Source organism: Bos indicus, chromosome 19, assembly GCF_029378745.1.
Source record: "Bos indicus isolate NIAB-ARS_2022 breed Sahiwal x Tharparkar chromosome 19, NIAB-ARS_B.indTharparkar_mat_pri_1.0, whole genome shotgun sequence".
Lineage (NCBI taxonomy): Eukaryota > Metazoa > Chordata > Mammalia > Artiodactyla > Bovidae > Bos > Bos indicus.
The window spans coordinates 50,230,893-50,246,328 of record NC_091778.1 but is presented as its reverse complement, the minus strand read 5'-3'; the positions used below and the strand labels follow the sequence as shown (position 1 = coordinate 50,246,328).

The following is a 15,436-nucleotide window of genomic DNA, read 5'->3' as shown; positions in this document are numbered from 1 at the left end:
ACTTTCTTCAATTTAAGTCTGAATTTGGCAATAAGGCGGAGAAGGCAATGGCACCCCACTCCAGTACTCTTGCCTGGAAAATCCCATGGACGGAGGAGCCTGGTGGGTTGTAGTCCATGGGGTCGATGAGTCGGACTGAACGACTTCCCTTTCACTTTTCACTTTCATGCATTGGAGAAGGAAATGGCAACCCACTCCAGTGTTCTTGCCTGGAGAATCCCAGGGACGGGGGAGCCTGGTGGGCTTCTGTCTATAGGATCGCGCAGAGTTGGACACGACTGAAGTGACTTAGTAGTAGCAGTTGGCAATAAGGAGTTCATGATCTGAGCCACAGTCAGCTCCTGGTCTTGTTTTTGCTGACTGTATAGAGCTTCTCCATCTTTGTCTGCAAAGAATATAGTCAGTCTGATTTCAGTGTTGACCATCTGGTGATGTCCATGTGTAGAGTCTTCTCTTGTGTTGTTGGAAGAGGGGATACTATAAGAATTATTAATTTAAATCCCAACCCTTGAATACATGTTTTTAATATTTTATGTGACAAAATGGGAATTATGCATAAATCACTTCTACCAGATAAACAAAATTCAGTGAACGTCTCTTGAGGAAACATTTTGTGCGGTGTTTGAGTTGCGGGCTAAACTAGTTGCCTTTTGGATGGAACACAGTTCTTACTTGAAAGAATGACTGACGGACTATGATTATTCAGACTTGGCCACACTTGAGTTTGCTTCTCTGGTTCAGCATCATTCTCAGGCTCACATCATTATAGCACACAGTCCATTGGAAGAGAGGGGATATCTCACAAAAGTCTCAGTAAATATTTTACTGTATTCTGTTACATCTTCATCAGCAAACCAATTCCTGTGTCTGGGGGATGGAATGGGATTGGTTTAGGCCACACTAGGCCCTCTCCTGAATCTCCATCCCAACTACAATAGGAAGATTTGAGGGGGTGGGGTCTGTGCTTTCCCAGGGCAAGGTATCTGTCAAAGGCAACTTTCACTGTTGACATTTTACTTCTCTTTCAGGTTGTTTTCAAGTGCAAGTACAGAATAGTGGTCAGAGAGCATGGATCCTGGAAGGACAGGGCCTGGGTTTGAGTCCTGTCTCTGCCATTTACTCCTGTGTGAATGTGGACAAGTTACTTAACCACCCACTCTTCTCTTCTGTGAAATGGAACAGATAATAATGCTACCTCACAGAGTTGTGGAGATTAAATGTATTCATAAAGATAAAAAACTTAGAACACTTCTGGGCACATAGTACCCAATATTTATTTGTAAGCAAAAGAAGACCCACTATAGCTAGCTTAAACAACAAAGGAAGTGTACTGGATGATGTATTTGCAAAGTCATATAATTGCAGCCTTTTGAGGTAAGGCAGGGTATTGATCAAAGTTTTCATGCTTTCTCTCCAATTGTCTTACTGGATTTCTAGGATTCGCATCTCTCAGTTGAGAACAGAGCCTGCTTTCCTACCTCTCATCATTAAACAAAAGGCATAGGCTTCCCAACTGAATGAATTTAGGTCACATGACTGCCCCTGAGCCATTCACAGTAGCCCAGAGAATGCCCTGTAGAGACTGGTTTAGAGGTGAAATCCTACCACCTTGTGCATTTAGGCGGGTAAGATTATGCTGATTGGTTATGTGGGAGTAGAATGAACCTCCATGACTGCCATTACTGCTACACAATGAGTGAGGCTGGCAAAAATGCCTGCAGGAGGGACAAAGTTCATTGTTTGAATTCATAGTAAAAAAGAAAAAGCCAATACAGCTTTTCTTAAAAATACCCTTCTCAGAATACAGAAAAGCTGCTGATAACTATCACTGATGCTTTTTTTAAATTACAAGAAAATGCAAACATTTTATTTGAAATATATAAAATATAGCATACATCATAACTATAACAATGGATGAGTTGAACACAGACTATAAATAAATAACCGCATATAAGCTCAATTGTCTTGAATTTGATGATTATGGTGTGGTAATAGAATGTCCTTATTCTTAAAACACAAGCTGAAATATTTAGGGGTAAACGAACATGATTTCTCAAACTTACTCTCAAATGGTTCAAAAAGTAATATGTAAAAGCCATGTATATATAAATAGAGGTACACGCGCGCTTGTGTATACATATACATATATGTGTATACACATCAAAATAGTAAATTAACATTTAACAAATATGGATAAAGATTTGCAGTTCTTTTGTATTTGAAATGATTAAAAATAAGACTGGAGAAGCAGGCATTAATCTTTTGTTAACATAGTTCTGCCTTCTATGCAGTCTTTTATGACACAAGTTAATAACAGGAACAACTAAAAAATGCAGCCCGTATCTGCCTTACCCCTCCCCTCCATGATGACCAGAGACCCCGGCCAAGTTCTGAGTCCTATCGGGAAAAATGCATAGCAATATATTTCTTTATTAAGATTTTTAAAGAGAATTATTTTGGGAATCATTTGTGGTACTTAGTTAAGGCAAACATTCAGGAAAACGACCAGCCACCACACAGCGGTAAACGCATGCAAAGAGCTAACCCTCCGACCAAGATGGACAGGGAACCGGCCCTGCGCACTGCATGCCGGGATCTGGAGTTTTTCTTCTCCGCACTGCCAGGCTCTCGGGGATCGCGCGGCCGCTCCCTTATCTCGCGATGCTATCCTATCTTCTTCTGGGCCCTCTGACCCCCTCCCCAGCTAACGTGTTTTTCAAATCCACCAATGGGCGTATAGCGTAAGCTCGAACCAGCCAATCGGAATGCGGAGCCACCGGGAAATTTAAATCGCGCCGGCCGGCTGCACGAGCCACACCGTCCTCGGGCTGACCGTGGTGGACGTTTAGAGGCAGCAGATCCCGCAGCTTGTGCGCCGCGCACCGCCTCCGGTGGACGCTTGAGCCTGCTGTGTAGGTACGAACTGAGGTCGCAGTGCAGCTGGAGCGGCAAAGGCTGGTCCGTAGGCCGCTCTCGGATTGCTGGAGGCGGGAGACGAGTCTCGGGGTAGACGCCCGGCCAGGCTTTGGCCTCTCTGGTCGATGAGGCCTCGGGGGCGTAGTTCGTTGACGAAACGGGTGTTTCACTGTGGATGCGAGTGCATGGGCTTCAGTGCCCGTGGCCTTGCGAACCGCTGCAGTCGCTTTTGAGTAAGAATTAAGAGTCAGGCCCGAGGACGAAAGCCTCGGTAGGGGGCCCGGCGCCTCTGGCTCCTCCTCCGCGGGTTCCCGCTGCTGCTTCCCTGAAATGGGGGTGGGGAAGGGGGTAGGGGAGGGGACTGGAGATGGAGGTGGCAGTTGGAAGTGCAATCTCTTAATTTGTAAGCCTTGGGTTGGCTGTGTCACAATTTCGTAAAAGAACAGAATGGAATTAAAGATAGCCACTTTGAAGGAGGACTTTTGTGATATTTTGGGAGATTGCTCTTAAGTAGGTGAGTTTGAGTGGAACGCAGCTGATACAGCCTCATTTAATGCATTCACTCAGAATTTCTGGAAATGAAAATGTGCGAGATGCTGAACTGCGTCGCAGGTGTTCAGGGTGGGCAGGAAATTTTATGAAAGTTTATACAAATGTTAACTACGAATCAGATTTTTAAAAATTTTCAAACGTGCAGAATGTATCTGTTTTGGCCATTTAAAGCCTCGGAGCCTCGGAGAAGGCAATGGCACCCCACTCCAGTACTCCTGCCTGGAAAATCCCATGGACCGAGGAGCCTGGTGGGCTGCAGTCCATGGGGTCGCTAAGAGTCGGACATGACTGGGCGACTTCACTTTCACTTTTATGCATTGGAAAAGGAAATGGCAACCCACTCCAGTGTTCTTGCCTGGAGAATCCCAGGGACGGGGGAGCCTGGTGGGCTGCTGTCTGTGGGGTCGCACAGAGTAGGACACCACTGAAGCGACTTAGCAGCAGCAGCAGCAGAGCCTCCAGAAGATCTGAATTTGTGGCCCGTACGACATAGATTTTAACTGTAACCTTATTTCCCCTACGTTGTCTTCAGTTAACTATTCATGGATCCTATATAGAGTCTAGAGCCACGCTGTGCAGTGTGGTTGTCACCAAACGCATGTGGCTGGTCTAAACTGAGTTAATGCCGTAAGCGTAAAGTACCTGCAAGATCTCAAAGAATTAGTATGAAAAAAGAATGCAAAATAGTTCAGTAATTTTTTGATGTGTTGAAATGAGAAAATAGATATTGGAGTAAATAAAATATATTATTGAAGTTAATTTCATTTGTTCCTTTTTGCTTTTAACAATCGTGGCTACTAGGAAGCTTAAATTTATACAGCTTGCATTATATTTCTGGTGGACAGTACTGCTCCTGGAAGCCTCAGCCCTTCAGAGGGGAGGGGCCAAATATAGTTTGGCCAAAACTCCTTTTCCATAGTGCTGAAAAAGGAAGTTCCTCCTCTAGTATGGAAATACGAATTGAACGTGTATTTGGTAATTCCCTTAATGCTTATGTTATTGCCAAACAAAGTAATAAAAAGGAAATTTTTTTCTCTCCCTCATCTTGCAGCTTTCTCCCTTTGTCTCATAATCATGTCCACCAATGAGAATGCTAATTCACCAGCTCCCCGCCTTAACAGATTCAAAAACAAGGGGAAAGACAGTACAGTGAGTACCTTCTGTTGTTTTCCTAGTATTTTTTAAATGGGAAGGTATTTGGGAAGGGCGTCAAAACTTTGAGTGAATTTGAAAAATTGTCCTCACTTGGCAACTAACACTGATGTAATAGGTGAGATGATATGTTATCTTTTCTCAAGGAAATGAGGCGTCGCCGAATAGAAGTTAATGTGGAGCTAAGGAAAGCTAAGAAGGATGACCAGATGCTGAAAAGGAGAAATGTCAGCTCTTTTCCTGATGATGCTACTTCTCCACTGCAGGAAAACCGCAACAACCAGGTGAGGATATTTTAGCTTATGAATTACGGTAAACCCAGAAAATCAAAATGAGGCCTTTCTGAGATATTTAAATAACATGTCTTAGCTTTGTGGGTTTTAAGTGTCAAATGTGAAGATGTGTTTTTGTGTGCTCCTGGTCGGTAATTCTGACGGGTTATCTTTTCCCCGCCATCCTCTGTAATCTCTGGAAGCTGATTCCAAGGTTGTCTTTAGCTCTGATCTACCCTTCAAGTTTCCCTGCTTTTCCAGTTGCCAGCTTTTACTTTGAGTTGGCCATTCAAGTGTTCAGTGAAAGTTAGTATGTCCAGAACCAACTTTTTTTTTCCCTGTCTTTTTCTTTTTCTTTCTCTCCCTTTCCCTTTCTCCCTCCCTCTCTTTTTTGGTACTTGTCACCAGCTTTTTTCAGGTCTTTTTCCTCAGCTGTCTCTTGATTTTCTTTCTGTGCCACATACTGTTTACCTAAAAGTTTTCTTAAAATACTGCTTAAAACATCTTAGAAACTTTATGATTTTAAATCCTTTTTTAAAGGTTTTTTTGAAATTAGACCCATCTTAGAGTTCTACTCATGGAGACTTCATGATTTTATCAGAGTGAATGATTGAGTGAAAGTCACTCAGTCGTGTTCAGCTCTTTGCAACCCCATGGACTATACAGTCCATGGAAGCCAGAATACTCAAGTGGGTAGTCATGCTCTTCTCCGGGGATCTTCCCAAGCCAGGGATTGAACCCAGGTCTCCCATATTGCAGGTGGATTCTTTACCAGCTGAGCCACCAGGGAAACCCCATCCTGGATTTTTAAATTTATCTTTCATCTTTTAAAAATATTGGGCAATTTCCTGCTTTTTCCCCCCACATTATGCTTTCCTTCAGTTCTCCTCATTTTATCAGTGTTCTTTCCCCTCCACCCACACTGAATTCCACCTGTGTTCTGTTTTTCAAGTTTTATAGTCAAATCCCATCTTCTCTTTATAACACTTCTAGGTCATCCTAACAGGAAAAATGCTCCCTTCCCAGAATTCCTGTAGCACCCCATTCTGCACCACAAATGGAGAGTAAATTCTGTATAGTGCTATATACAGTGTTTTATATATATAATCATTTGTTCTATGGTTGTTCAGATTTTACATTTTCCTTGTTGTAAGGTTTTAGGGAGAATGTGATATTGTCTTTTTGAGTTAACTGTAGCTTGGTTCTCAGACAAATACTACAGTTACCTCCAATCTGTAGTCACTACCTGTAATGGTTTTTTTTGTTTGTTTGTTTGTTTTGTTTTTTTACTTTATGTGAAGAGCCAACTCACTGGAAATGTAGTCACTACCTGTAATGTTTATGTGTGCTACACCACTGGCGAAATGCATGGATAACAGCCTTAGCTCTGCAGATTCCCCGCACATGGCCTCTGACTCGATCCCTTTTCCCCTAAAAGCATATCTGAATACAAGTGATTGAGACTAATGTAGGAATAACCTTCACAGTGCTCTAGTCCATTTTTTTAACCTATTCACAGCTACTTTTTTTAGTGACTAGATGCTGGGATACTTCATCACTTAAGACATCATTTAATCATGACACCAAATTTGAGGATTGTTTTATATATTAAATAATGAATATTTAACGGGTGAATTTAAATGTGGGACAAACTTTTAGTAACTGATTATAAACATAGAAATGTCTTCATGTTTGGATTGCATTGTATTTAATCTTAAAAATGATAATTTGAAAATTAATTTCCCTGTTCTTGTAGGGCACTGTAAATTGGTCTGTTGATGATATTGTCAAAGGCATAAATAGCAACAATTTGGAAAGCCAGCTCCAAGCTACTCAAGCTGCTAGGTAAGTCTTGTCTTCTGTAGCATGAGTAAACTAAGAAATCAGCCTTTTTACATTTTGCGATGGCAGGTGGTGCATAGAGTAAAGGTTAAGCCAGGCCTAGGCGAATTTTCCGGAGAAGGCAATGACACCCCACTCCAGTACTCCTGCCTGGAAAATCCCATGGATGGAGGAGCCTTGTAGGCTGCAGTCCATGGGGTCGAGAAGAGTCGGACAGGACGGAGCAACTTCACTTTCACTTTTCACTTTCATGCATTGGAGAAGGAAATAGCAACCCACTCCAGTGTTCTTGCCTGGAGAATCCCAGGGATGGGGGAGCCTGGTGGGCTGCCGTCTATGGGGTCGCACAGAGTCAGACACGACTGAAGCGACTTAGCAGCAGCAGGCCAGTTTTCATTATAATCTTTGCTAATCTAAAATTTTCTGTAGTTGCCTAAAATTACATCTACCTCCAGTGATAATTTTTTGACATACTTAAGAAATGTTTTTTTGTCACTGGCATTTCAAGTCAGTGTCAGGAAAGTGGGATTAGCACACTCATTTAGAATGGTTCATCCATTTAGGAAATAAATATATTCTATTTATTAGACTCTTCCCACCTGCCATACATAACTATCTGTGACATCCATATTATAAGGGTTGATGATCTCTGCAGCCTCACAGTGGGGAGAAGCAGGTCGCATTGGCAGAAGATCAGGGAAACGTGTGTCCCCACTGCTGGCCAGAGTAATGCGGGCTAATGGACTGTGATGCTGTCGTACTGGCCAAGTGTTTAAGAAGTGGCAAGATCTAAAATAGATTTCTGCAGAGAGAAGGGTTCTGTGTCATTGGTAATATTTCAGTTTTGGAAAAAGTAGTTTAAGACACTACCTGTGGTAGCACCATGCAGTCTGCTCAGTTTCTCTTAAATTCCAGGATATCTCAGCATTTAGTCTTCACTGTAAAAGGTTACTTAAAGTTCTAAACTCTTGGATTAAGATGCATTTTAAATTGTGTTTTTTATATGAACTTGTTTGGTCTCGAGTTGGCATTTTAAATTGTTGTGTTTTTTTTTTTTTTTTTTCCCCCGTATGAACTTGTTTGGTTAATCACCTTCAACTTTTGTTTCTCTTTTTGCTTACCCATAGGAAACTGCTTTCTAGGGAAAAGCAGCCCCCTATTGACAACATAATCCGGGCTGGTTTGATTCCAAAATTTGTGTCCTTCTTGGGAAGAACTGATTGTAGTCCCATTCAGTTCGAATCTGCTTGGGCCCTCACTAACATTGCTTCTGGGACATCAGAACAGACCAAGGCTGTGGTAGACGGAGGCGCTATCCCAGCATTCATTTCTCTGTTGGCATCTCCCCATGCTCACATCAGTGAACAAGCTGTATGGGCTCTAGGAAACATTGCAGGTACTTGGATTTGAAATTGACTGAATGTCTCCAGTCATACTGAGGTTGGCAGAAGTGTCTTAGTGTATTTGTTGCATCAAGACACTGGTGTACTCAGTAACTGAAATTAATGGCGCTAGACAGGTAGTCATGGTTAACTTAGCCGCTGTCTTTTTTTTTAAGGTGATGGTTCAGTTTTCCGAGACTTGGTTATCAAGTATGGTGCAGTTGATCCGCTACTGGCACTTCTGGCTGTCCCTGATATGTCATCTCTAGCAGTAAGTTACTTACCATAAGTCAGCGTTTCTCACTGATTCTCATTTTTCTACCCCCCTTAGAAAACAGCACTTCATTGCGTTTTTCTTTCCCCCCAGTGTGGTTACTTACGTAATCTTACCTGGACGCTTTCAAATCTTTGTCGCAACAAGAATCCTGCACCCCCCTTAGAGGCTATTGAGCAGATTCTTCCTACTTTAGTTCGTCTCCTGCATCACGATGATCCAGAAGTATTAGCTGATACCTGCTGGGCTATTTCCTACCTTACTGATGGTCCAAATGAACGGATTGAAATGGTTGTGAAAACTGGTGTTGTACCCCAACTTGTGAAGCTTTTAGGAGCTACTGAATTGCCAATTGTGGTAAGTTGATTTTCAAATGAGAATATAAAGTATAAGGAGCACAATCAGTTGGTATCAATATTGACATTGTATATTTTAGGCCATAATGAGCCTCTTACCTGTCAAAACTTTTAGGGTGTAGAGATTTTGAGTACTGCTGGAATAGATAAAAGATAACTGCCAGCGTCAACTTTTTTTTCCTTTCAGACTCCTGCGCTCAGAGCCATAGGAAATATTGTCACTGGGACAGATGAACAAACACAGGTTGTAATAGATGCAGGAGCACTTGCCGTGTTTCCCAGCCTGCTGACAAACTCCAAAACTAATATTCAGAAGGAAGCTACGTGGACTATGTCAAACATCACAGCTGGCCGCCAGGACCAGATACAACAAGTTGTGAATCATGGATTAGTCCCATTCCTTGTTGGCCTTCTCTCAAAGGTACTATAGCCTTAGGACTTAATGGGCAGGCACTTGGTAGAGTTGTACTTCTTAAGATTCGTAATGTACTAATGCTAGGTTCTATTTAGCAGTCCTTTGCTAGATAATAGTGACCTTTTTACTTTAGCTTGGATAGAACCAATTGGAAGTCTTAATCACTTTCTTCTAAAACAGTAGTTTTGGAATCTTATGGCCATTCTGAAATAAACCTGTTTCTTTATGTTAATTAGGCAGACTTTAAGACACAAAAGGAAGCCGCATGGGCTGTGAACAACTATACAAGTGGCGGAACTGTTGAGCAGATCGTGTACCTTGTTCATTGCGGCATAATAGAGCCGTTGATGAACCTCCTCACTGCAAAGGATACCAAAATTGTTCTGGTTATTCTGGATGCCGTTTCAAATATCTTTCGGGTAAGACTTGACAAGACGGCATTTGTTTGAATTTGGACTCGATAATTGGTGTACCATTTAGATGATGGAGTGAGGGGCAGCTGAGTTTACTCAGTTAACCACAGAATCAGAAAACCTGTTTATGTGGGCCACACTCTTGATAAAAGATGTGGCAAACGATTATGAGAGAGAGAAAGGAGATGACAGATGCATGATGTGACCTGAATTGAGGCCAGGTACGTAGATGAATGCTGTTCATACACATTTATTTTGTCAAGCATTAGTTCCCCTAATTTCATACTAAACTTTGGTGAAATTAAATTTGAATGACCTGGTTAATTATATTTTTCTTTTGGTTCCATTCCCAATTGATCAAAGTGTGATAGCACATGGCACTTGATCGTAATGTTTAATGGGTTTAATGGTTGCTTGGTCCCACCGAACAACTTTAAATCTCTGAGTATGGAAATTTTTACATAATCAAAGTTGAGTTTATAGTAATGATCCCTAATGTATATATCACCTAGCTTAAATAATTTGTCAACATTTGGCCTCTCTTTCTCCTCACCCTTTTATTTTGAAGCAAGTCAGTTATTTCATTTTTAAATATTTATGTCTCTCCTGAAAGTTGAGGACTTTAAAAACATAGCTAGCCATGATAATCATTTGTGTATATACCTAATAGATTCTTGATATCAACAAATAGTCCAGTTAGGGGAATTTCTTTTTACATACCTTAGGTTATTACCCTTGAACAGTGGTTCTCTTGCTTGATTTCCATACACCTTGGGATTGTCTGGGGTGCTTTTATACCAGTAATTTTCTATTCCCATCACAGACCAGTGGGCCTGGATATAGTGTTGTTTTTTAAGTTACCCAAGTGATTTTGATACACAGGAAAGGTTGAGAACTATAGTAACATCTTCATGGCTGAAAGCTACAAAAGTAGCTGCGAAGAGCGAGTACAGATCTGATTCCTTTGAATTGTTAAAAATGTGCAGTTGCATTTTATCTCATAGGGTTGTGAAGGAACTGCTAAGTGTGTGTTTCTGTCTGATATATATTGATAGTCAAACATAGACATTGTTTTCTTCATTAAAAGAGTTCATTCAAAGTTTAGTCTTCTAAACGTGGACTTTTTTTCAGGCTGCTGAGAAACTAGGTGAGACTGAGAAACTTGGTATAATGATTGAGGAATGTGGAGGTTTGGACAAAATCGAAGCTCTGCAAAACCATGAAAACGAGTCTGTGTACAAAGCGTCATTAAACTTGATTGAGAAGTATTTCTCTGTAGAGGTGAGTAAACTGGTGGTATTGATAGCTGGGAAGGTTAAGCCCCTAAGATATTTTTTCCTCATACTTTCTTAATGAGTCTTGATAAACATAGTAAAATATCAGCATAAGTATGCTATTGCATATAACATACATGTTTGTTCTCTAATGTTTTGCTTGATAATAATACCATCTTTTAACTTGAAATATTAAAAAGTCACCAGTTTACTTTGGAATGAATAACCTCACGAATCTTAGAATGAGAGTCAGTTTGTGTAGGAGTTGGAGAAGTGGGCCAACCCCACAGCCATCCTCTGGCCTAATAGGCTGTTTTCTTCTTGACTACTGAAGAGTGACAGGTTAAGGAAATCTCTTTTTCTATTATTGTAGTAGCATTTAAAAAAGTAACTTATTTTTGTCTGTGATGGGTCTTCGTTGCTATGCAAGGGCTTTCTCTAGTTATAGCGAGAGGAAGCTACCCTCTAGTTGCAGTGTGCAGGCTTCTCATCACGGTGGCCTCCTGTTGCGGAGCACAGGCTCCAGGCCGTAAGGGCTTCAGTAGTTGTGGCTCATGGGCTTCGTTGCCCCACAGCACGTGGGGTCTTCTCCGACCAGGGATCGAACCCATGTCCCTTGCGTTCGCAGGCAGATTCTTAACCACTGGACCACCATAATTATGGGAAGTCCCATAATTTTTTATTGAAGTATAGTTGATTTATAGTGTGTTTAATTACTACTATACAGTGAAGTGATTCAGTTACACATACATATATTCTTTTCCATTATGGTTTATCATAGGATATTGAATATAATTCTCTGTTATACAGTAGGACCTTGTTGTTAATCCATTCTGTATATAAAAATTTACATTTGCTAACCTCGACCTGCTACGCCATCTCTTCCCCCAATCTCCTCCCACTTGGCAACCACCTGTCTGTTTTCTATGTCCATGACTATGTTTCTGTTTGGTAGATAGGTTCAATTGTGTTATATTTTAGATTCCACATAAAAGTGATATGTCACTCTGATGACTTACTTCACTTAGTATGTAACCTCTAGTTGCATCCCTGTTACAGTAGCATTTCTTAACCTCTTCAGAACCTTCCCCTCTCAGGCAAACTTCAGTAGCCCTCCCTCCACTATTTGAGTTATTAAAATATGGTTCAAGATTAAAAGTGAAATATGCAAATGAAGACCTTAAGAGTGAATACTTACAGGTGTTGTGCTAAGTGAAATGAGTCAGACAGAGTAAGACACATCCCATAAGATTTCTCTTGTATGTGGGATGTTTGAGGCGGGGGAAAAACAACACGTCAGCTCATAGAACAGATGGGTGGTTGCCAGAGGTTGAGGGTGGGAGAAATGAGTAAACTTTTTTTGTTTTTGTTTTCAGCTTAAATAAATTGAGATAAAAGAGTAAAGTGTAAATATAGATTGTTAAGCAGCTCCCTCTTAGAAATGTGCCAAATTTATGGGATTATATTGTTTTGTTTTTAAATATTTGCAGGAAGAGGAAGATCAAAACGTTGTGCCAGAAACTACCTCTGAAGGCTACACATTCCGAGTGCAGGACGGCTCCGCTGGGACCTTCAGCTTTTAGATGCGCACCCGAGGTTAACGCTGTTCGTTGTGCACTATGTTTGGTATAAGTTTGTCTCACTGTTTCTCTACTAAGAACTCTTTTTAAATGTGGTTTGTTATTGTAGCACTTTTTACAACAAAACTATACTTGAACAGTTCCAAACTGTACATACTGTATGAAGCTTCTCCTCTCAATGGGTTTCTTGTTTCTATGTGGAATTTCATATCTTGCAGTGTCCTGTAAATAAAGATTAAATTCCACCCTTTTCTTTACGTCACCATGCCAATGTGTTACTTTCTAATGTAGAGCTCTCACAGGTTGCGAACGAAAGGGAGTTGAACTGAACCCATGTGACTGCACTTGGGTGTATCTGGTGGCAGGCAGCACTGGATGTAAGGTCTGTCATGTCATCACGGATACAGAATTGATAGCTTCCTGTCTGCTTCTGAATTCTGGCTTTGCTCTAGGCTGCTTCCCCGTTTGGTTGGTGAGATATGGCCCTTGGAATGTCACGGGACATTTTTCACTGGACAAGTTTTTCACCAAAGAACAAATAAAATTTCCCAGAACCCCTCAGCCAGTGTCTTTTTAAGTCATACTGGCCACTGGGATAAAAATCTTAAATTTAATCTTAAATTTCTCCCGGAGTCACAAGTGGAATTCATTCCTCCCAACGTTCAAGGCTGGAAGTGAGTTCAAGGCTGCACCTGGGAAAATTTGACTGCTAAGGGGTGGGGTCCACGTATTGAGTCTGGTCCTTGTAATTTCCCAGGTGCCGTCTGGGTTGTGAAAGCCACCACGTTAGCAGAAAAGGAAGGGGTCGGGTAGAGTCTTAACTACAATATCCCAGAAGTCTTAGGAAAGCAAAAGGCATCTCTAATCTACTACTGTCAGTTTCCACTTTGTGGATTATTGGAACAATGAGCAAATGCATCATGGAGATAAAAGCTATGATGGCGGGCATGGGGTGGAAGACTCAAGTTGAACACAATTTATGACCTACTGTATTCAGTAAGACAAGATAGTTCTTCGAGTCGGTTGTATAATGCAAGGAATTGCCATTTACTGCTCAGTGGGTCCAAGCCCTTCCCCTGTTCATCAACATATACATTTTGCCTTTTGTAGGTAACAGGGTTTTTTAAAGTTCTCTTCTCAAAGGTGGTCATCTTGCTGGGGAGCAGAAACGCTTCAGCTGATGTGTATTTAAAACACCTCCAACAGCCGAATTCTTAACATGGAACATGAAACCTGTTACAGGTGTTGCTCTTAAGTGCAGGGCACCTTGTTTGGAGCCCTAGTGTTTTCTCAGCTTTCTCTGTGCAGTCTTCAGGCAGGAGGACAGAAGTAACCAGACTGGAGCTCTGTCCTCCCTTCCCTGCCTAAGTCTTGCTCCACTCCCCTTTTCCCTCCCCTTCCCACAACGTGAATCCCTTCTTAGTTGCTGCATCCGAAAGTCTTTAGCCTGAGAAAATGTGGAGATGAGCCTGCACATCCGAGGCTTTCACTGTAAGGTAGGTGGAGCTTTACGGTTTTAAAGGCACTAGTGTAACACACTTTGATAGGAGTATGAGGCCCGGATTTGTTAGCGTGAAGGCATGACTTGGTGAAGTCATGGACAGGAGACAGCTGCTTTCCAAAAATACATTTTCATGTTTTAGATAAAATTCCTAACATGCTAGTTTCCTTGAAAATCCAGAGAGGCATTTGTATGTTTTTATTGAACTTAACTAGATAAAATCTAATGCCTTTTGAGTTTTTATATTCAGCTTGATTTTAAGAAGTGACAAAACAGCCCCCAAATTTTCCCTCCTGCATTAAATGATAATTTCTAAATTATGGGCTTCCCAGGTGGCTCCGTGGTAAAGAATCCACCTGCCAATGAAGGAGACTCCATTCAATCCCTGGGTCAGGAAGATACCCTGGCGTGGGAAATGGCAACCAACTCCAGTATTCTTGCCTGGGAAACTATGGGCAGACGTGTCTGATGGGCTACAGTCCATGGGGTCGCAGGGTTAGACACACCTGAGTGAGCATGCATGTGTAAATTGCATTAACATACTGCATTTTTAAGCTGCTAGCAGTTTTAAATCTCATCTAAGATTTTAATAAACCATCACTGCCTATGATGACTTCATTTTTGTATTGTCGTAAGGAAGATGGGAAAGCAAAGTTTCAAATATCAAAGTAAAAACTGCTGATACTTATTTTGCTTGTTGAAAAATCTTTAAAAAGTTAACAGGAAAAGATTGAACATCAGTGCTAAGTATTTCCTGAGTGTTTTTTAAATTAGTTTTTTATTGTAGTATAGTTGCTTTACAATGTTGTATTTGTTTCTGCTATACTTCCTGGAGTATTGATTCTTTAAATTGCCAATGTATCTTGGCTTTAAAATCCTATCAAGCAACTTGACTATTTTTAGAATAAGTTAGGAAATAAACTACGAGCAAAGCTAGTGGAGGTGATGGAACTCCAGTGGAGCTATTTCAAATCCTAAGAGATGATGCTGTGAAAGTGCTGCACTCAATATGCCAGCGAATTTGGAAAACTCAGCAGTGCCCACAGGACTGGAAAAGGTCAGTTTTCATTCCAATCCCAAAGAAAGGCAATGCCAAAGAATGCTCAACTACCACAAAATTGCTCTCATCTCACACGCGAGTAAAATAATGCTCAGAATTCTCCAAGCCAGGCTTCAACAGTACGTGAACCGTGAACTTCCAGATGTTCAAGCTGGTTTTAGAAAAGGCAGAGGAACCAGAGATCAAATTGCCAACATCCTCTGGATCATCGAAGAAGCAAGAGTTCCAGAAAAACATCTGATTTCTGCTTTATTGGCTATGCCAAAGCCTTTGATTGTGTGGATCACCACAAACTGGAAAATACTAGACCACCTGACCTGCCTCCTAAGAAATCTGTCAGGAAGCAACAATTAGAACTGGACATGGAACAACAGACTGGTTCCAAATAGGGAAAGGAGTACATCAAGGCTGTATATTGTCACTGTGCTTATTTATCTTATATTCAGA

The 15,436-nt window shown here is 41.2% G+C and overlaps 1 protein-coding gene across 1 annotated transcript; it reads left to right on the top strand.

Annotated features, from left to right (window-relative positions):
- Nucleotides 1–2,765: 2,765 nt before the first annotated feature.
- KPNA2 (karyopherin subunit alpha 2) lies at nucleotides 2,766–12,685 on the top strand. Its single transcript, XM_019982259.2, has 11 exons — nucleotides 2,766–2,916; nucleotides 4,520–4,617; nucleotides 4,767–4,904; nucleotides 6,649–6,737; nucleotides 7,862–8,130; nucleotides 8,293–8,387; nucleotides 8,484–8,747; nucleotides 8,934–9,167; nucleotides 9,398–9,580; nucleotides 10,706–10,855; nucleotides 12,339–12,685. The coding sequence occupies exons 2-11, from the start codon at nucleotides 4,543–4,545 to the stop codon at nucleotides 12,429–12,431; spliced, it is 1,590 nt and encodes a 529-aa protein (XP_019837818.1). The 5' UTR covers nucleotides 2,766–2,916; nucleotides 4,520–4,542; the 3' UTR covers nucleotides 12,432–12,685.
- Nucleotides 12,686–15,436: the final 2,751 nt, after the last annotated feature.